Below are 21,652 nucleotides of genomic sequence, written 5' to 3'. Positions count from 1 at the left end.
TCCCTCCGGTCCGGGCGCGCCCCGCGGCCCCGCTCCTTTGGTTCCCCCCCCCCCCCGCCTCAAACGTTCCCCCCGCCGCCCTCCCGCTCCCTTCGCGGCGGCGGGGCGGGGGCTGTGGCAGCGGAGATCCCCTGGGGTCCTTCAGGGATCCCCGAAGGTTGGGCTGCGAGCAGGTGAGAGGGAGGCGGAGGCTGGGTGCCGGCCCTTGGCCCCGCTCCTGAGGCGCAAAGGCCGCAACGGCGCCTATGGGCGCCGTTGCGGCCTTTGCGCCTCAGGAGCGGGGCCCAGGTTTTGGGTCTGGGCTGAGGAAGCCTCAGGTGGGGTCTCCAGTGCCCCTCAGGCAGCCCCTGGTAAAAGGGGAGTGAGCTTCAGCTGCCGTGGGGGTGTATATGTATGCGTGCGGGGTCCCCGCCCCTCAATATTTAATTTCTGTTTTTACCCAGGTGCCCAAATCTCCGCGCCGTGCTGACCCCCAAGGGCTAAATCTCCGTGAAAACGTGCCCGCGAGGAAAACCGAGCCCGCGTCGCGCTGAGGAACGCCTGGTTTCTGGCTCTTTCTCGTCCGTAGGGCGGTTCGGTAAGTAATTCACTTCGGTAAGTAATTCCTGCCTCGGCGCTGCCGGCAGCGGCCGCGGATCGTCGTGGTGGGTTGTGCGGGATGAGCGAGCAGATCTGGTGATTGCCTCGTGAAAGCAGCGCTGGGGCTTGTTTTTATTTGTATCAGGCTGGTTTTTATTTGTTCCCCTCCGAATCTGCGCTCTCTGAATCTGAACTGTTGAAAACTGGCTTTCGTTTTGGCACCAGACCAAGCACTTGTTTTGAAATGAAAATAAAAAGAGAAGCGTGTCACCGTGCAGGCAGAGCCGCTGATTTTGGCAGCGATTGAAGCGAGCGAAAGTAGGTTGCAGTTGCCGTGGAATTGTTCTGACATGTTCACGTACTGTTCTTCCCCAGCGCTTCTTGAGAGACAGGCTGGAGGACTTGTTTTAAGGTAACTTCTTTTCTTATCATACTTAATACATTTTGACAAGCAAAAATAAGCTTTCCGGCAGTGCTTTTGTTATTAAATTCCTAGTTTCCTGAGCAGCGTTTGAGAGCTCTTTGCGCCAGGTAAAGCTCTTGGGGCAGAGCTGTGGGGAGGCAGGGATTCAATACTTTCTTCTGAACAGCCACAGCTCGAACCTTTTCTGATGCATTCAGTCAGGGCCAAGAGGTGAAAATGACGTTTTTGCTCTTTTATTTAGGAAAGGAAAATGTAGGTGGGAAGCTCAGCATCCCGGTGCTGGAAAGCTGAAAGGCATGGATTTAATTTGGAATGGAGGGGTGGTCCCGTGGAATGCAGTAAAACCATCCACAAGACTGTACTTAACATAGCGTGTTCCAAAAGCAGTCTCCAGTTAGCTTCAACTGGTGGAGATTAGGGGGTCTGGAGTTCATTTTAAAACAATATTTTGTTCATTAGGTTTTCTGGGAAACCTCTTTTGGGAAAGGGATAAGAAACCAGGGAAGGTGAAATAGCAAAAATGGCACTGATACTAAACGGAGTCGGTTTTGTAGAAGGATCTCTGAGTCTGAAAGTGTCCCAGTTTTCTGTGTTAGCCACGGATACAGTGCTCTTGTCCCTTTTCTGTTAAATCAGTGTATGGTACGTGACACTGCTTTGCCTGTGTGAAGCTGCATGACGTTACTCGGTTGTCTGTTAAGCATCTCTTCGCAGGTTACTGTGATCCTGGTTCCAACCGCTGCTGTTTGTAGGATGTAAATATGATTCCTTCCCCTTCCAGTTTTGCTTTGCTCCTCCAGTTCAGTTCCAAAGAGTGTTGCAAAAACACTGTTACAAAATTATCCTTGAGGTTTGCCTTCTGCCAAGGCAAGGTGCTAGGCAAGCTTTTCGGCTCCCAGGATAAGTGATGCTGAAATGGCTTATTTGTTTACCCTCTCATTTTATTTTTTTTCCCTCTCTCTACTGTTAGTGATTCAGACCAGGTAGCAATAGAAATTCTTTCAAATCTTCTCAAAATGTGAAAACAACAGAGAGTAGCAACTGTTCTTAACTTCAAGTTCATCCAATTTTTTGATTTTTTTGGTAATGATGTAAGCTTTTCATGTCTGCTTCATTTCCAGCCAATAGCAATATTTTGGATCCTTGTTTGTGTTGTTAATATTACTTATATATTTTTTTAACAGTCACAAGTGAGGTTACTTGATCTATGCTTAAGAAACACAAACCCTTTTCATCTTCTTTTTGTAGCTGCACGTTTCTGAGACACGTTTCAAGTCTTTAATGTACCCGTGGACCACCATGAAAGTGTTTATTGTGCTCGTAAGCATGCAGCTCTGAAATCCTCTGTGCTTGCAGCGCTTGGGTGCATGAGATGGGTGGAACAACGTGTTACATTTCGTACAGTCTTTGAGAGTTTTGTGACTCGTTAAAACCTATATTAAATGAGAAATTTCTCAGAGACTGAAGACTGGTTATCAGTTACAGATCTTTTAAGTCTAATTCCCTCTTGCACAGCTTCATTAAAACTTAATATAATTAAATTATATTTTTAACGTTTGATAAAGTAGTGTAATAAGGAACTAAACATCAGATCCAGATCAGCACAGTACGGGCACCTCGAGGCCCCCAGACACCGTATGCTAAGTACTTGTCTTGGGCTGCAGCACCCTTTTGCTTCTAATCTGAGTTTCATGCAAACAAGCTAATTAGATTTGTATCTCTTCGTGCTGCGTGTTTATGTTTGGCAAGAGGAATGACGTTCAGACCACCACATTTGTTTTCCCACCCTACCTGCTGAGCTAGAACATAAAACCCATTTTCTAGGGGGAAAAGTGGAGTTGGTCAGTCTAGTCAGGTTAATGGAGTACCGTGTATTCATGGTATGTAAGCCCAGTGAAGGTACGTAGGTAAGGCATGTGTGAATTAATGGCAGTTTTTATTTACTGCTTTAGGCCCCTGCATCATTCAGAGATGCTACGTGATCAGTCTGGGAGTTTGAGATTAAGAAGATGGTGGTCAGTTGGTCACTGTACCACTGCTTTCGTTTTGTGGTGTGATTTTATCAGCTACAGCAAATCGTCCCTTGGCTTGAAAGCTTACCTGAGACCAAGTCAGCAGCAGCGCTTCTGAAGCTGTCCCTGCGTGCTGAGCACCCTCGTACATTTCTGAACGCACATTCCATGTTACACACATTATTAGCTTTGTTCGTGTATTTCCTCCACAACCCATTGCCTTGCTCACTTACCTACAATATCGTAACGCAGCCACTCAACAGCGGGTCAGAACTGTGCTAGCTAATGTCACTGGGTCCTGATTTAGATTTTTTTTGATCTCATTGAACCTTAAAGATGAATATTTTAATCTCCAATACACAAAACAAGCTAATTTCTCTTCTTGCAGGCTGTGAGAGCAATTCTGACATGTGACTGAGCAGAGCTATCCTTTCTTGTCCTAGGAAAACACCCTCGCACAGGTGAGAATGGGGGATACAAGAGACATCTGTCCTCACCTGGATTCCATAGGAGAGGTGACCAGGGATGATCTGCTGCTCAAATCCAAGGTACACGCTGTTCTGGTTGTCAGTCCTTTCCCTTTGTGCTATTGTGCATGCTTTTGCATATTTGCTTTTCAAAGAAAATGCTGCCTATCTCTGTAGAGAAGAGTACCTTGCACATGTCCCGTAAAGCAAGCCTCTGTCAGTCCCATCTGGCGTATTTCTCACTGACACTTTATCCTGCTCAAATGTGTCACTTGTCTAACACACAGCAAATTGTATATTTAATCAGAAGCATGGGTTTAAGAAATGAAATATTGGGAGCTGCAGGCTGGGGAAGCCTTTCTCACTGAGAAGTTTCCCAGTCTTGAAGGACTAGATTACTTAAAAAAAAAAAAAAAACAAACAAGCAAACAAACCTTCTTTTATCATGAATATGCAGGGAACCTGCCAGTCATGTGGAGCTGTGGGACCAAATCTCTGGGCTTGTCTTCAGGTAAAAATGGCTTGCTATTCGTGTGCATGATATGGTGGGACTTTTCTTAAATATAAATCTAAATAAAAATATAAAAAGAAGATGTATTTGACCAGAAAAAAAAACCACTGAAAATGAAGAGGGGGCTTCACAGTAGAAATATCCACTGTTTTTTGATGGATTCGAAGAAAAAGTCTCCCAAGATTAAAAGCTAATGCTGTCAGAATACACTGAGATTTAACAGGTTGCTTCTCATAGGTGATTTTCCCCCCAGTAGCCCCAGCAGGAATGAATATAATTCCCAGCATTGACTGCCTCTGCTGGCAGCTGTGAAGCGAGACTGCAAGTCTGAGACCTCGGAAGAGAGGGCAGGTGCTCAGGGCAGGGAGGCAGAAAGGAATGACAAAAGGCATGAGGGTGGGCAGGGGCAGTTTATTTTTACACTGGAATGCCCAGACAATTGGAGATTTGGTAAATGAGCTGCCTGCTGGAGCAGTTGCCTTGGAATGGGGACTTTACACGGGTGCAAACCCATGCGGGGTTTGCAGGTTTTCTTTCTTAAATTCAGCAATTCCAAATTCCTGTCTTATTCTGGGCCCTGGAGAAAGAAAAAAGCTAGAAAAATGGCAAGATCGGTTCTGAAGTTGCAGCTGCTGGTGGGACCGGAGTTGCAGACTGTTTTGTGACAGTTTTAATTTGGTGTGCCACTGTACTTTTGTTCTTTCTCTCTCCAGCTCGGTTGTCCTTATGTTGGTTGTGGGGAGTCCTTTGCTGACCACAGCACGCTTCACGCACAGGTGAGCTTTTCTCTGTTGTCCACCTTAAAACAGACAGAGTTGGATTTTTCCCATTCCCTAATCCTCCTCTGCGGTAATCTGGTGGTCTCGTTGCTTCAGTTTGAGCCAGCTGTCAAATCATTATTTCGTCTTTCAATTTCTAGGCCAAAAAGCACAACCTGACAGTGAATCTGACCACTTTCCGGGTCTGGTGTTATGCCTGTGAGAAGGAGGTGTTCTTGGACCAGCGGCTGGCAGCGCACACGCAGTCACCGCCAGTGAAGTTCACTGAACCGGTGGGTCTGTGACACAGCATGACAGGGGTGAATGCTTGACAGGCTTTTTGTTTGCCTCTTGCAAAATTAGCCAAGAAATTTCCACTATTGTCCAGGCGATTGTTGTGATAAGAACTCTTTCACTGAAGGTGGCAAACTGTAGTCATATTCCAATAGCTTTGTCTTACAGAACTTCCCCACCAGATGACTTCCAAATGACTTCAATATCCATTTTGAATTTTGTAACCTTTCCTAGCCTCTTCTGTGGGGCATCTGTTTCTGGGAGGAACGACAGCAGCTTAATTTTCATTAATTAGCATTAATTAGCAATTAATTTTAATTAATTAGCATCTTAATTTTCATTGCATAGCCTATCAAAATTTTAGCTGGAAAATCCAGACTGGAAACGCCTGTACTTGTGACACTGTTGCATATTCCTGATGCCTCTTTCATCATGCACACTGGAAGCAATAATTGTATCATTTCTATTTCCTGTGTGCATTACTGAGAAGGACAGACACGCAACTGGTTCTTCTCTCCTGAATATGCTTTTCTAAAGGCTGGCTAGATTTACATATAAGATGATCTCTCTCATAACTCATCTTTTGAAGCAGGACTCTCGCTGGTGCTTATTTTTCTGTCTTTAATCTAGGATTCTCCATTGCCTGCTCACCCTTTGAAGGCCGTTCCAATTGCAGTGGCTGATGAAGGCGAATCCGAATCAGAGGATGATGATTTGAAACCAAGAGGTAACTGCATCGAGTTGATGAAAGGGCTGTGAGGGTAACTCTGCAATCTCTAGGACCTGCGCTGAGAGGTTCCTAGGAGCAGAGGGAAGAGCCTACCTAGCAAGGGCCAGATTCCCTCTCCTTTGGGAAGGAACGTAGAAAGCAGCACTTCTGGAAAGTTTCATGCTTCTCTTGTTTGTGCTTTAGGCCTTACTGGAATGAAAAATCTTGGGAACTCCTGCTACATGAATGCAGCACTTCAGGCTCTCTCTAACTGGTAGGCATTAGGGCCTTTCAGTTGAGTCTTTACTAGACTTCACTAAATACCAAAAGTGGCACCTCTGATCTGAGTCCTCTGTGAGTCATGCAAAGAGAAATCAGCCAGGCTAGGTGCAGAAAAAGGAATATGAAAAATTTAGTGTTTAGGAAAATAGAAGTTTTACCGTAGGAAAATGAGTGAAAATAGAAGTTTTAAAGTAGGAAATGAGTGAACTTGTGGCCATTTATAAGACTTCCATTATTCATCTATACACAAGTAAAACTCCTTTCCACTGTGACAGAAACGTGTTTATCACATAGGAAAGCATGTCACCTCTTTCTGTTCTCCCCGGTGATATCATTGTAACAACTCCTATCCTAAAATATTCTGTAGCCATCCTGCTGAAAACTAGTTCCAGGATCTGTTCTGTACTATACCTGGTACAGATTCACATCAGCTTTCTTTATTCAAGTTAGAATCTAAGCCTGCATCTGAAATCAATTATTCCCTTGATTTAAAAGCAGTATCCTAAGCACGTTTTCAAAAAGACATGCATTTAAGTTTTGATAAATCCTTAAATAGAGGCAAATGAGAAGTCTCTGTGCACTGAATTCTTTGTTTTTTCCTCATAGCCCACCTCTCACACAGTTTTTTCTGGAATGTGGTGGACTGGTCCGTACAGATAAGAAACCAGCACTGTGCAAAAGTTACCAGAAGCTGGTGTCTGAGGTTTGGCATAAGAAACGGTGAGTGGTCGCTCCCTAATCTAATCTGGACAGTTTTCACATTTATGTTGGTTCTGAAATATGGCATCAACAACAAGAAATGGGATCTTCAGTGACAAGTGCACCTTCTAAGGCAGTCAAACCCTACATAGACAGGTATGCATAGATTTCCCTGTATCTAGGAGATCCTATATGCTGCTTCTGGTGCACGTCGTTGTCAGTGATCAAAAGAATACATTCTTAATAACTTTTAAAAGGAAGAGATTTTTTTTATATACCTTTTCTGTTGGCAGAGAAGAAAAAAATGGTGGGATAATGGAACCCTCTTGGCTATTTCTGAGTCTGTTGTACGGACTGACCAGCACTTGAAGGCGCTGCTCTTGATTACCAGAGGGACTGATGATTTGGATGGAGAAAGTGGTACAGAGCTGACACTGAGATTTTACCAAAGAGAGTGGAAAATGCAGGTGGCTTTTTGGGAAGTGTTTGCTAGTGGATCACCTTCTAGTCTGGTTCCAAGCACAGTGTAAAATAATGCAGCTCTGTTGAAATTTAAACGTCTGCTCTGTGCAACTGTAATTGATTGAGGAAAAAAAAATGCAATACCATTTAGATTCCTGGCTTGACATTTGTTTCAGGTTAGTTTTTAACAAGGGATAAGTAAGATGCGGAGCAAAGGTGAACTGTAACTTTATGTAGCAGGCTGCAGACTTTGAAGCAGAAAAAGATCAATTTAGTATTGGTTTTGACTTATCTCATTTACTGGTCCCTGGCCAGCCCACACAGATTTTGAGACAGACATGCTGCTGCAAAATGAAACTGAGTAACTAACTGCAAAACCCTACTCTGGAGAGAATCACTTGAGAGGATTCAAAGTGTGGACAGAGCTTTACATTAAATGTGCTCTAGGGGCGATTCTCTCTGGAAGGATAGGCCGAAATGACTAAGATGTTTTCCTTCTCTTAATTTGTATGTCACCCAGCTAATAGGGAAACTAAGACCAGGATTTGCAGGTGCATAATTATTTTTTGTCCTCTTTAACTAGTGACCACACCCTGTTCTGTTGCCTATTACGCAAACTGGCTCCAGGCCTGATAAGCAAACTAACTTCTTTTTTTCTCCATATTTAAACAGCCCGAGTTATGTTGTTCCAAGCAGTCTATCTCATGGAATTAAACTCGTCAACCCCATGTTCCGAGGCTATGCACAGCAGGTGGGGCCTCAACACAAACATGCCATTATTACAAAGATGGTGATTTTTTTTTCCTTCCTGCAATGGTGGTGCTTGTGTATAGAGAGAAGAGCTAGAGCTCAGGAGTCACGCCTGTTTTGTGTCAATATTAGTGACCTGATAGAGCACCTGGGTGGGATTCAGGAGACCTGGGTTCTCTTCCAGGCTCTGCCCCTGGCTTGCTGGTTCCAAGTCAGTGCATCTTCCTGTGTCAGCCTTATCACCTCTAAAATTATGATGGTGACCTCCTTTATAAAGGGCTTTGAGATCTATTGATACGTACTATATAAGTTGGGTATTGTTTATTCATATTATAGCTGAGAAACCTGGATTAATCTGTACCAAGAAGTTAAAAATACCGATATTCTTTTTCTGGGGAATTTCAGCCGACTGAATCTCATTTGAAAGATAGTATCTTTTTCTTTGAAGTATTTATCCAGTGTTTATTCTTTAGAATAAAATGTAAACATCAAACTATGTTTGATTTGAAAATTTACAAAAGAAATGACAGTAGACAGTATATCTAAACTGTGATTCTGACAGCAAGTCAAAACAGAGGATAAAAATAATGATTAATGAAAGAATTTCTATATTTATCTTTGATGTGAAGTATATTGGATTGGAAAACTCAGCTGTTAAGAAATAGAGTTGAAAGGAAGATAGGGCAGGCTGAAAGCCAAGCTTCTTTAAAATAACAGAAACATCATAATTAACTTTCTGGAATTGTCAAAATACCAAGTTGCTTTCAGCAGTTCCTTTGAAGGCAGCGTATCACTTCTTTTACCACACATTGCAAATTTAGGAGCTTGCACCTTGACTGTATAGGCTTTGGTTTCTGGCTCCATTCCCTATTTATTAAAGATTTTAATCTGCCCTCTGTAAGAGAGGGATTCCTATAAGCAGACATCAGTGTTCATGAAAATTGTTTTGTGCTTAGGAGTCTGTTTTCTATGGCCTGCTGCTTTCCTCAGCTTTCTCCTGGTCTCTTGCCTCTTATCAGTGGTAATACCCTGGTAAATAAGATCATGGTTTGCATGTTGCAGCTGCTCTCTAGTTTTCCTCTGTGTTTTTCAGCTGAAGATGTTCAGATAAAAATACATCTCCAACTCCCTGCTTTAGGAGGGTTTCCGTGTGTTACGGAGCTGGATAACTTTCGTGGGCAGCATTGAAAGAGGCTGTGAATGGAGCTGTATCTGTATTTTGCCCCTCTTGTTTGCCCTGTTTCTGGATGGATGCTAACATGGAAATACTCCCGCTTTTCAGGACACTCAGGAGTTCCTGCGCTGCCTGATGGACCAGCTTCACGAAGAACTGAAGGAACCGATTGTTGCAGAGACGAGAGATTTGGATACCAGTGACCAGGATGACAAGCGAGAGGGTGACCGAAGTCCTTCAGAAGATGAGTTCCTCTCCTGTGACTCGAGCAGTGACAGGGGTGAAGGAGATGGTCAAAGCCGGACCGCAGGGGGCGTGGGCGGCAGCTCCCTGGCAGAGACAGAGTTGTTGATCCAGGATGAAGCAGGGAGAGGGATCTCCGAGAAAGAGAGGATGAAGGACAGAAAGTTCTCCTGTGGCCATCGGCGCAGCAACTCGGAGCAGGTGGACGAGGACGCAGATGTGGACACTACTATGATGCCAGTGGATGGCAGAGCCTCGCCTGAGATGCTTCCAGCTCCCCGTCCTGCCAGCCCATGTAGGACACCAGGTACAAACCTCTTCCAGTCACGTTGGTTGTGAGATGTGGTATTGTCCTACATGGGTGGTGGTGTAGTGCAGTGGCAAACAGCACGTCGTGTGTGTGTTCCTTCTGTGGGTTTGAAAAGATTTTACATCCAAGACTCTCTGCAGTGTCTCTGGCAGTACTTCTGCCTTTGTGCACACTTGCTTCTGTAAGAAAACCAGGGAGGTGCTTAGTCAGGCTGAAGTGCTTATGGAGCTGAGCGAAGCCTATATCCTGAGGCAGCAATAGCTGCCTCTGCCAAGCCTGCAGATGCAGCATTTGTGTTTTTTCCTAATTTAAGAAAAAGGTTTCATATATGTGCATTGCTTTATCTGTTAGGCTGGCCTGGGGAAGTGTTGGCTGTGGAAAAGACATGGAAGAAAATGTTCATTACTGTTGGACTACAGACTCTGGAGAGAAGAGGTTGCTGCACAGTTTGTGCATTTCGGTGTGTTAGGGAAAAGAGCAGCTGTTAAGATGTAGGTGTGGAGTCACCCCGAACTGAACATATCCGATCTTTCAACACTTCTTTATGTAAGAGTCTTATTCTGCCAATTGGCACTGAAGGCAGCAATGTTGTTTGTGTGGATTAGGGATACAGGAGCAAGCTGTAAAACCTAATTAGTCACAAGTGTGAAAAAATAGCAGGGTTTTTTTTTCTCTATATATAATTATTAGCTGTTCAGTATAGCTCTGTATGCACTCTTAGCCATGCACTGAGAGCTGTATCTGCCAACCCATGCAAGTAAGACAATTCGTAACATCTGAACTGAGTGCTGAGAAAGATTCTGTGCTGGAACACAGAGCTGGGCTGACACTGACTCTAACAGAGCTGGCTTTCATAACGGGTTTTCACCAGTGCTCTTCTGCCTCCCCTTTTTCCCAAACAGAACCTGATAACGATGCGTATGTGCGCTGCTCCTCACGCCCCTGCAGTCCTGTCCATCACGAAATGCACTCCAAGCTCTCTAGCAGTCCTCCTCGCTCCAGTCCTGCCAGGCTCGGACCTTCGTATGTGCTCAAGAAAGGTAGTGCAAAGGGGTCAGGGTATGCTGGGAGGCAAAGGGGAGCATGTGGAGGAGGAGAGGTTCAAAGGGGAAAGAATTATTTCATGATCCTTGATTAACAGTTGGAAGAAGTGCTGATCCCCCTAGAATATCAGTGCTTTATAAAATCATACCAGGCAAAGACTACAGTAAACCTGCAGGTAAAGTCAAGCTCTGGATACAACGGATGTTCTAGTATGCTCGTATATTGGGGCACGAAATGATTTCCCTGTCTATGTCTGCCTGCTGTGTTTGTTATTAATAAAAGAGCTACGAAGTCCTAGGCACGAGCTCCGTCCCTTTAGGGGAGTGTGGAGATGTGTAAACATTTGTCTGCCAGGCTCGCACGTCATAGCGTGTGGGTCCAGGAAGTGTAAGATGATGTTTTACTGAGAGAGAGCTTCTGGGCTCTTAGATGTCTTGGGCTCACAGTAACAGAATTAAGCTGCAAATGTCAATCTGGTGCCGGGAGCATTGTTACCCTTCGGAGTGGAGCCTGACTTCTGTTGTGTCAAACTGTCCACTTTGTCCCAAGCAAACTGCAGAACAAAATCTCAGCATTGCGAAGCGAGCAAACACAATGACATGTGCTTATAGCACCGTCCCTACAGCTGTTCAATAATGCCATTCTGGCCAAAACTGTGCCCCAGCCCCTTGGCTGAGGTCAGCACAGCTGCAGATGTTCTGGCCTGATGAAAAGCACTCTGTCTCCATGCGTATGTGCATAGGGAAGGAGGTTTGTTATTAAACAAAACTCTGCGTTTGGCCAGTCCCTGCTGTGGAGAGTCTTCTCCAGCACAAGACACCTGGTGAACACCTGGCAAATGTTAGAGGGGGAAAAAGGGACAAAATACACGGACAGGTGAGGGGGAGAGGAAGTCAAGTGTAAAGCTTAGAGCAAAACCCAGGATCAATCAGTTCTTGTCTTGTGTTATTGTGTGTCTGCGTGACTCTGCATGAGACCAGAGACTGGGAAAGAGCTGCTACGTGATGAAGCCTCTTTGTCTCTCTTTCAGCCCAGATGCAAGCTTCCGGGAAAAAGAAGAAAGAACTTCGTTATCGCAGTGTGATTTCTGACATCTTTGATGGCTCCATTCTCAGCCTGGTGCAGTGCCTCACCTGCGACAGAGTGAGTCTCTTGATAGCTGTCAGTCAGAGAGCACAGTCTTCTAGCTCGTAGACCTCTTCTTTGGAAATGGAGCTCCTGTTGCCAAGTACTGTGGGATGCATTTTGGAGGCCAGCTAAAATGCTGATGAGTGGGTGGTGGAGGAGGTGTGAGAGACCTGCTGTGCCAAGAAACTGTCTGCCTCCACAGTGGTCTGTTTATCTGTGTCACTTAGTTGGTCTAGCAATATCACATTCACATCAGAAAACAGATTCCAGTGCTACAAACATGACAGAAGTCTTCCTGTTGACAGCAGTTTATTCAATAATTAGCCAGAGAGAGTTGTTCTTAGTGCCAGGCCAGGTTTCTAGCCCAGACAAAATCCAAGCATAGATAAAAGGTGATGATGAAAGTCAGGTCCCAGCTCCATTACATGCACAGGAAACCCAGAACTCTTCCTCTTGGATATTTCCAGGTTTCTACAACAGTGGAGACATTCCAGGACCTGTCACTCCCAATCCCAGGGAAGGAGGACCTGGCCAAGCTACACTCTGCCATCTACCAAAACGTGCCAGCTAAGACAGGGGCATGTGGGGACAACTATGCCTCACAAGGCTGGATTGCTTTCATCATGGAGTATATCCGGAGGTGTGTTCCCTGTGCGGGACCTCTTTCTTCTGGGGTTTGCCCTCCAGTGGCTGGAAGGCAGCTGTCCCTAGCCAGTGGTGCTTACAGCAGAAATGCCACCTGTAGCCGTTCCTTGGATGAGGACAGTGTGTGGTACCTCACGGGTCTGTTTTGGCCTTTTCTCGTAAGCCAGCTGCTGCTGTTCTACTTCTGTCATTCACCTTGAGATCTCGTGCGCAAATGATAATCCCTCAGCTCTGCCTTTAGCTCTGTCTTGCCCTCCAGAGCAAATGAATTACCAGCGTAGTTCTCCAAATCGCTTCCAGTTTGAGCAATCGGAATAGGGTTATCAGCTGGGAGAAATCGTGCTTTCCCTGTGCCATGGGGGTGTGTGATGATGTAGGATGTACAGCTAGAAGAATGCCCATCCACGTGGGGTTTTGTAAGCCAAGGTGTCCAATTATTTTACATGTAACTCTTGATCTCCTCTCCTCTGCAGATTTGTGGTGTCCTGTATCCCTAGCTGGTTTTGGGGTCCTGTTGTGACACTGGAGGATTGTCTTGCTGCCTTTTTTGCAGCAGATGAGTTGAAAGGTGAGTTAGCTTCGGTGGGGTCTGACAGCCAGAAACAAGAAAAACTGCAGCATATTTCACATGCGTTTGGGGGGTGGATTAAGTCTGGAAAGCATGCTCTAGTATTTCACTTAGAATCTGACACTACCAATACTTGACAGTTCAGCTTCTCTGAGCAGAAAGAAGTTTTTCCATGTGCTCAAGGGTGATTTTTCATTTTGAATCTGGATGAGACTGTTCTTAGCAAGGAGCAGACATGGCTGTTAGTTGCCTTTAAGTGCCATGGATCTTTATTCTTCTTAGATTCTTTGCTTTCTCCATCCATTCCCTAAGTCCTAGAGGACTTAAACAATTTGCTGTATTCACTTCTGTGTGAATTTTTCTCCTAGTTGATTCCATTCTCTTGCCTACACTTACTGAGGGAAATAGTTATTTGGATCTCTTCTCACCCTTAGAATAGTGTCAGGATCAACTTAATGTGATCTTTCTGCGTGAGTTGGAAATGCATTCGTATCAAGAGTTGTGTGCTCTGAGTAACTGCATAACGGCTTTCTTCTCTTCATCTACAGGGGACAACATGTACAGTTGTGAACGGTGTAAAAAGTAAGTCTGCTTTACCTGTATTATACCTCTGGAAATTATTTCTTTATACTACTGTTAAACATATTGCTAAATCCTCTGCCGGGACATTTCTTCTGCTGAGTGTCATGTAAAATCTGCCTTGTCTTATACTGAGTTTCTTACACTGAGTCTTGAGAAGTCACTGACTGCAGGTAGGAAAAGTGCTGGCTTCAGCAGAGAAAAGAAAGGAAGAAGGGTGTGGACAGGGACATGGCTTGGCAGTAATTGAGTTACTGCATTAGAAAGAAGAGGCCTGACAAACTGCTCGTGCCTTGCCTCATTTGGGAGGGATGTTGCAAAAAGCCTGAATTTGTTGCTGCTGAAAGTCGGCATTTGTCTTGGATTTCAAAGTGAGCAAGATGCAGCAGACAGTTGCCTTCCTTTTTGGCATCCCTTTGCTTTAGAGTTCTCTCACAGCTAATTTTCTCTCCCTCAGATTGAGGAATGGAGTAAAGTACTGCAAAGTCCTCCGGCTACCAGAGGTGAGTCAGAGCACCTTGTTTCTTACTTTTCTTTCAGCAGCCGCTGTTTGAGGAGGTAAGGCTGGCTGTAGAACTGAAACATCAGTTTGTTTTGGTGGCAAAATCCTGTATCTAGACCAGAAGAGACTTTCCCGTGTTAAGCTGATGAGCCAGCAGGATTTGTGGCTAAAAGGAAAAAAAGCTTTGCAAAGATCAGATGCACAGAGATATGCTGTTGGATTAGAATACCCACAGCAAAACTGCACTTTGGTGTTCTCTGTCTTTGGTCTTTCAGATTCTCTGCATCCACTTGAAACGGTTCCGGCATGAGGTGATGTATTCCTTCAAGATCAACAGTCACGTCTCCTTCCCCTTGGAAGGGCTGGACCTGCGACCTTTCCTAGCCAAGGAGTGTGTCTCCCAGATCACCACCTACGACCTGCTGTCAGTCATCTGCCATCATGGCACAGCAGGCAGTAAGTCCTTCTTCCTGTGAGTATATGGCAGAGGTGAACAGGAACGAGATGAGTATGAGCAAGGCAGTGAGTGTCCTGCCATCCCTCTTCTGGGATGAAGTGCAGTGTAAGGCCTGCTCCTCCATTTCCCAGCCTTGCTCAGCCTCTGCCCTTTGAAAAGTGAACGAGACAGCTTCTGACAGGTTCTCTGCAGCTGCTGTGGCCTCACCCATGGGTTGGCCTAGAGGCCCTTTCCAAGGAAGGCAAACCATGGCGACAATGACAGACTCCCCTGCTCCTGCAAAGCTTGCCTGAACAGGAATTATTATTATTATTATTATTTTGTTCTCTCTCCTATTTCTGCTAGCAGCTAATCCTGTCGTGCTGCTGACCTTATCCCAGGCCTGAGTTCCACCTGCACTCTGAATCTCAGCTGTGTTTTATTTCTTTTTGATGCAGGTGGGCATTACATAGCCTACTGTCAGAACGTGATCAATGGCCAGTGGTACGAGTTTGATGACCAGTATGTCACCGAAGTCCATGAGACCGTGGTACAGAATGCAGAAGCCTATGTCTTGTTCTACAGGTGAGCAGCACCCCAGATGCAGCAGTCCCTTCATGGCTGCAAAATACCTAGAAATATCGGTGGAAAACTAATTCAGGAATTGCTTCATTGCTTCAAAACTGGTTCAAGAATTGCTTCGTTTTCTCCTTCTTTCCCTCCTTAAGGAAAAGCAGTGAAGAGGCTGTGCGAGAGCGTCAGAAAGTCGTGTCCCTTGCCAGCATGAAGGAGCACAGTTTACTCCAGTTCTACATTTCTCGAGAATGGCTCAACAAATTCAACACCTTTGCTGAGCCTGGTCCCATCACCAATCACACCTTTCTGTGCTCTCATGGAGGTAAGGCAGCGCTGCTGAAGCTGGGAAAAGCAACTTTCAGCTTATGCCTTTTTGCTTCCTGATGCATTAACAAATGCAGAAAAAAGGCTTCAGCTGTAGATCTGTTACAGTGCATGCTTCAGTAGGATCTGCTTCATTTGCAGAAGCTCCAGCCCGCTCAGGGAGAGATGAGAAAATTACCCCATTGTCCTGCTGATCAGAGGACCGGAGGAATGGCTAGTGCTGGGAAACAATAGTATTCAGTTCTCTACTTGTTTTTAAAAAACAAACCTGTAGAAAGCACATAAGACAATGTTGATCTGTGTTACCCTATCAGCAAGGTTGTCCTTCAGTGTTTGGACAACGGAGTGCACACTAGTGAAGGGACCTGATACCACGTTTTACTGTTCTCTTACATCCGTCATGCTTGGGAGCCCTTGTGTTTGTGTATCTCCAATTGGAAATGAAGCACTTGATTAGAAATTGAGGCTGTGAATTGGGAAACTTTCAAAATCAATAAACTCTTTAGGGTCTTCCATTAGCAGAGGAAGCAGATTCTGGAATCGGAGAGTTTTCAGTGAGGAAGATCTCTCTTTTTGCTATTTGTGTCTATCCAGCAATAATGAGTTCCCTGGTTAATTCTCCTCCTTGCCTTTCTTTCACAGGAATCCCTCCTAATAAATACCATTACATTGATGACCTGGTTCTGATTCTGCCCCAGAACGTGTGGGAGTATCTCTACAACAGGTAAATATTACCATTTCGTTATTTGTCCCAATGTATTTTGTTTTATTAGATAGTCTGCTTGGGGTATTCCCATCTCAGGCACTTACTAAGACCTAAGTGCCTTCCAATGGCACGTTAAAAGCATGCAGTACTTGGTGTGGACTGGCAAAGACTTGTATTTGCTAGAGCCTACCGATCTAAAGCAAAATGAGCTGTATCAGTGCATTGTCCCAGTACAATATTGAGACCCTCTCTGTGTTGCATAAAGGCAGCACTCTCCATTCAGAGAATAGCTGCAGATGCACCTCCTTCACCGCTGTCTGGAGTAGTGTAAGAATCTATCTGTGTGGTATTCAGGGCTGGGAAGCACTTCCATTTTCCTGCAGTTCTGCATTCCTCTCCCTCTCTTCCTGTGCCCAGGTTTGGGGGCGGCCCTGCTGTGAACCATCTATACGTGTGCTCCATTTGCCAAGTGGAGATTGAAGCACTTGCCAAACGCAGGAGAATTGAAATCGACACCTTCATCAAGGTTTGTGTGGGAAGGATCTGGAGGTAATGGCAAAAGGTTGAGGTGGGAAATGGAGATCTGTCACAGACAGTCAGTGGAAAACTGTCGCCCTCATTTTTCAAACATGATCTAGAACATGGTCAGGAGACTCATCTTGGGCTTCCACATAGCTAACACCATGGGGAGGGGCAGCTGGAATACGATAATGCTGTGTGTGACTGTGCAGAGACGTAAAGTTTGAAGCCATCCTAGTCTCTTGCCTGCTCTAGTTGGCAGGAACAGGTTGCAGAGAAGGTGGTGGAATTACAAAGGGTAGTTCTGAAGAATGGAAAGGCTGCCTTACAGTTAATGGAAGGGGCTCCTCCAGATCTCAGCAGTGACTAAATCTTTCCTGCATTTCTCTGTTCTCTGCTCTCCCAGCTGAACAAGGCTTTCCAGGCAGAGGAGTCTCCAAGCGTCATCTATTGTATCAGCATGCAGTGGTTCCGTGAATGGGAAGCCTTTGTCAAGGGGAAAGATAATGGTAAGGAGCCAGAGACCTCTGGAGATGGGTGGTGGTGAGAGGTAGAATGGAAATAAGTGTGTATGCTCGGCGTACCTCCTCAGTGAGCGCTGAACCTGACAGGCACGACTTGAGGCTGCATGGAGTCCAGCCACCCAGACTGCCTGCAGGTCCCCCAGGGCAGGGCAGAAATAACAAGAGAACTAGCATGGGAAATAAGCTGAATTGGGTGGCAACAAGGAATGCAGAATGGTTTTAAATGTGTTTATTCTTCTCTTACAGAACCTCCTGGACCAATTGACAACAGCAAGATTGCACTCACAAAAGCCGGTGGCCACGTGCAAGTTAAGCAGGGTAAGGCCTGTCCTTGCCATCTCGTAGTGCTTGTAAAACTTGAGGGAGAGTGTTCCACTGGGTCTGTCTGTCTGTAATGAAGCAAGAACAGGACAAGATGGTGTTGCAGAGGAACACAGTTCGCTGCACATCCCTGCGCTGACTGCCCTGAGTGAGCCATCTCGCTTCTCCATTCGCAGCTCCTGCATGACCAGCTTGCTGATGTGATCTGTTAAAGCAAATCCTGCTGTCCTCCATCTCCCGCTGTTGCTGTCCCCCACATCCTTTCCATCATTTCCCTTTCCCAGTGTTGTATCTGTGATCTTGTGTTGCTCTTGCCTTGTCTTTACTCAACATCTGCTGTGGTCCAGCTTGTGAAATAGCATTGCATATGCTGTCCTCACTGGACTGCTCTTTCCTGCCAAGCAGATGAAGGTATTTGTATCTCGGTTATCTCTCAAAGCAATCGTTTCTGTTCTCCTCCTCCTCTGTAACCTTCATTAGCAAAGGTCTCTGCTTTCCCTGCTTTGTGTTTTGACCACTTTTTGTCCCTCTTAAGACAACTTAGAGGAGCATTTTTAGTCTCTCTGAGGCAGTGGAGCCCCAGCTGCCTGGGACTGGTGTGTCTGAGCGCATTTCTGTAGGCCCTGTGGGCTGCCAGAGCTCATTCACTGCTGTGCATGAGAGAGGGTCACGCAGGCCCTGCTGTTGTGGCCTGCTGCTGCTCAGTTCCCTTTGAGAACAGGAAGAAGTGACTGCAGTGGATTCCAAAACTGTCAGCTGAACTGCAGTGGAGCCTCGGTGGCTTCCAGCAGCAGGTGGCACTGCAGAGGGCTGGAGGAGACCACTGCTGCTGCAGCTCTGGTGCAGGGCTGCCACCGGGCGTGGGCTTTGGGTGACTTGGACAGTGCAGCTGCAGGCACCAGGTGTGCCTTGTTTTTGGGAAGACGTCCTCCACGCTGTGATGTACCAGCCTTTCTGTCCGATGGCTGCGTGGAACAAAGCATACTGGCTGCACCTCTGCTTATCTGCATGTCTGCTGTCCTTTTCAGGTGCTGACTATGGGCAGATTTCCGAGGAGACATGGATTTATTTAAGCACACTGTACGGAGGGGGGCCAGAGATTGCTATCAGACAGAACGTGGCGCAGGTCCAAGAACTGGAAAACCTACACGGGGAGCAGAAGATTGAAGCAGAGACCCGGGCTGTGTGATCTGTGCAGGAGGGGGCAGGGAAGGTACGGCACAAATATGTCCGTGTGGGGATGGATGGCTGGGGAACCCTGAGGAGTCAAAACGCTTCCTTTATCTGGTACTCGAGGTGTGTGCAGCTCCCACCACCACTGCTGGGGAAGGCAGGTTTCCTCTGCCATCCTTTCACGGGGCTTTGAATATAGGGGTAGTGCTGGGAAAGACCGGGAGAAATCATTTCTCTGTAATTCATCTTGGCAGCCCCAGTGGGGAAAAAAATGGTGGTGAGACTGCAGCTAACCGTCACTAGGATATGTTTTGACCTGAGCCCTCTCCCTTTTGTTTGCTTACAAGAAATCAGCACTCCCAGCTTGCCCCGAGCAAACTGAATCTCTCCACTCCTTTGCAGGTTTTGCTTTTGGCACTTTCCTTTTTAACCCAAATGTGTAAAGATAAAATGAAATGTTATTTATGTTTCCAGTGAGCAGTGTTGCAACTAGAGAAACCTGTTTATTTGAAGTTAACTAAAGCCACAAGGTCTCCTTGTAGTTTTGTGCTGATGGTGCACAGCTGTCACAACTTCCTAGTTTTGCTCTCTATCTAATTCCTGCAACTTCAGTTGCAACTCAGAAATTTTGAAATAAGCTGTTTCTTTCTCCCCCAAGCCCTAAAGTCACACCTTCACCATCCTGGCAGACTTTTCTTCTCCTTGTATCTGATGTCATGTGTTCAGCATGTTTTCAGAGAACAAAGCTGGAAGACAAGTTCTCCTGCACACTGGCTTCCCGCTGTACTGTTTCCTCTAAAGCTCCTGGCAGCTCTGTAGATATGGGATGCAGCCTTCCAGGTATTAAACCCACAGGGCTGGGATGTGAGCAGCTTCAACTCAAAGCTGTTTGATGCTTAGATTTCCTTGGAGCAGGATACAGGAGTGCTCTGTTGCAGGCTTTGCGGCTCCTGGTCTGGTTCATAAGCCCAGCCTCTATTCTCAGAAGGACCCTGCTGTAAGCCTAGATCCGTCTCCACAGCTGTCCTCAGAAGCAAAGGGTGTGTGAAGGAGGAGCCCATTTGTTTGCACAGGGCCTATTCAGATGGGTCAGCCTTGGCTAGGGCAGTAATTCAGAGCTGGGGAAGGCGCCTGGTTGAGCAGGTCCAGGCTGTTGAAGCAGCTTTTTAGGAACGAGCTGCTTTCTGCAAACAAGCCCCCACCTGTGTGCTGAGGTCATTCTAGCTTCTCAATGCAGATGTTACTTGTGTATACAGTGGCTCATTTAATGAACAGAAATAACTAGCTCCCTAATCTACTGCCGCTAATGCAGCCATAGAGTATCTGATAACAGCCAACAGAGAGGCACAAAGACAAAAGAGGCTAAACACTATTTTTCTTAGCAAGGCTATTCTCAAAAGTTCTTCCTTCATCTAAGCCAGCAAGGCAATAGTATAATCTTGTATGCCTTTGCAAATGTTTCAGTGAGCTTTAGTGGAATCAGAGCGAGGCAGAGCTGGCAAGGCAGAGGTGACCTTTCTTGGGCTGAGGACCCAAAGCCTGTACTCATGGTGGTGCTGGAACCTGCATGATTCCACAGCACCAAGTCTGGCCACCCCGTGGTGGTCTGGGGCTCTGAGCTCCCCACATGAAAAGGGAAAGAAAAGGAGGGGGGAGGAGGAAGGCTGCTCTTTGACTCACAGATAAAAGGTGGAAAAAGCGTGTAGGAGAGGAGAGTTAGAAAAGAAAAACGTGGCCTTCAGATTTTTTAGACCAAATGTTTGCTGCCAACAGCAAATTCTTCTTTAAAAAGAGTGTCTGTAAATGGTTCAGCATGTTAGTTTTACTATCCTGTTTATTGGATGCTTGTATATATCCAGTCGGGCCCGAGGGGAGGTCGAAGAATGAGCCACTGTTGGGATTTCTCGTTGTTTTAAGCTTTGTTAGCCACTGCAGCCTTCTTTGAAGCTGCTGCAGAGCCTGTAGGGCTGCATGTCTGTGTTGTCTGTGCTGTTCGGAGGACGCTGTACAGATTGTAATAACACTCCCGTGCTTAAGTGTTAAACTCTGTGCTAAAAATGTGTTACAATAAATATATGTGCATTCAACAAGTTGCATGACTGCTGCCTGCAGGGCCAGAGGGTCTGACAGTTTCCATGGCACTTCTGGTGTTAATGAAAAAAAAACACCAAAAAAAACACAAGTTTTCTGCTGCCAGGAGGCCTCGCAATAACAGATCCTTCTGAGCAGCAGCGGTAGCCCAGTCCATGAAATCATACTGCACTTGCACCCTCCCCTTCCAGCCTCTGTTTACAGAGATTTCCTGTTCATGTTGCTTCATTTGCTGAGTTTCAGCTGACTGTGTCTCCGAAAGCCTGTGTTGTCCAGGAAGCAGGTGCTATCCATGACCATCAGCGTGATGAAAGTAACATGCGAGGGGAGAAGCTGAAGTTCCATGGAGCTGTTCTTAGAGCCTGTGTGGTTTTCTGTCAGCCTTGGGTGGCTGACGATTTCATTACTGATCCAATCCACTTCTCTGATAACACTCGTGTGCATAGCTTTGCACAGTGCAGGCAGCAGCATTGCTACTGCGTGCCAGGAAACGCTAACTAACAGGCTGGCAAGTTCTGCCCTTGTGAACAACAGGGTTGCTAAAAGAGGTAGGTGATAGGAACGCTGCCCCCAGGGGTGCGGGGCTGGAAGAGGCGGGCGGCTCTCTGCCAGCTTGGCAAATGATACCGCATTAGCTGAAACTTGGAATATCTGAAGAAACAGAGCTGGAGCTGGGTTAATAAGGACACGCAGCTCGTTCTCTAGCAACTTGAAGTCAACCGTCAAAACTTGCATCTAGCAAACAAACCCCGTAACCTCAGCAACTGCAGAACAGTTTGTAGCATTCCAGGAGACGTTAACAAACTACCTCCCCTAGGGATGGATTATATAGCGTCTAGACA

General features: G+C 46.0%; 1 protein-coding gene across 4 annotated transcripts in view; it reads left to right on the top strand.

Moving 5' to 3' along the window:
- The first annotated feature begins 28 nt into the window (after positions 1 to 28).
- Positions 29 to 21,652, top strand: part of USP20 (ubiquitin specific peptidase 20) — a 29,663-nt gene continuing 8,039 nt past the window's right edge. The window contains exons 1-26 of one of the 4 annotated variants that reach the window (XM_048056845.2): positions 29 to 173; positions 444 to 577; positions 955 to 991; positions 3,459 to 3,563; positions 3,940 to 3,993; positions 4,707 to 4,769; positions 4,913 to 5,044; positions 5,676 to 5,772; positions 5,959 to 6,028; positions 6,643 to 6,756; positions 7,870 to 7,948; positions 9,230 to 9,671; positions 10,577 to 10,714; positions 11,749 to 11,861; positions 12,314 to 12,486; positions 12,965 to 13,059; positions 13,608 to 13,641; positions 14,096 to 14,141; positions 14,416 to 14,596; positions 15,035 to 15,161; positions 15,305 to 15,474; positions 16,119 to 16,200; positions 16,600 to 16,708; positions 17,108 to 17,210; positions 17,472 to 17,543; positions 18,575 to 18,760. In XM_048056845.2, the coding sequence (XP_047912802.1) occupies positions 3,483 to 3,563; positions 3,940 to 3,993; positions 4,707 to 4,769; positions 4,913 to 5,044; positions 5,676 to 5,772; positions 5,959 to 6,028; positions 6,643 to 6,756; positions 7,870 to 7,948; positions 9,230 to 9,671; positions 10,577 to 10,714; positions 11,749 to 11,861; positions 12,314 to 12,486; positions 12,965 to 13,059; positions 13,608 to 13,641; positions 14,096 to 14,141; positions 14,416 to 14,596; positions 15,035 to 15,161; positions 15,305 to 15,474; positions 16,119 to 16,200; positions 16,600 to 16,708; positions 17,108 to 17,210; positions 17,472 to 17,543; positions 18,575 to 18,735 (2,736 nt within the window). In that variant the 5' untranslated portion in view covers positions 29 to 173; positions 444 to 577; positions 955 to 991; positions 3,459 to 3,482 and the 3' untranslated portion in view covers positions 18,736 to 18,760. Of the gene's footprint in view, positions 174 to 230; positions 351 to 443; positions 578 to 954; positions 992 to 3,458; positions 3,564 to 3,939; positions 3,994 to 4,706; positions 4,770 to 4,912; positions 5,045 to 5,675; positions 5,773 to 5,958; positions 6,029 to 6,642; positions 6,757 to 7,869; positions 7,949 to 9,229; positions 9,672 to 10,576; positions 10,715 to 11,748; positions 11,862 to 12,313; positions 12,487 to 12,964; positions 13,060 to 13,607; positions 13,642 to 14,095; positions 14,142 to 14,415; positions 14,597 to 15,034; positions 15,162 to 15,304; positions 15,475 to 16,118; positions 16,201 to 16,599; positions 16,709 to 17,107; positions 17,211 to 17,471; positions 17,544 to 18,574; positions 18,761 to 21,652 lie in introns of those variants that run through there. The other 3 variants (XM_048056849.2, XM_048056856.2, XM_066980786.1) reach the window with 3 other exon arrangements.

This window comes from Anser cygnoides, chromosome 20 (genome assembly GCF_040182565.1).
Source record: "Anser cygnoides isolate HZ-2024a breed goose chromosome 20, Taihu_goose_T2T_genome, whole genome shotgun sequence".
Classification (NCBI taxonomy): Eukaryota; Metazoa; Chordata; class Aves; order Anseriformes; family Anatidae; genus Anser; species Anser cygnoides.
This window is presented reverse-complemented; position numbering and strand designations above follow the sequence as displayed.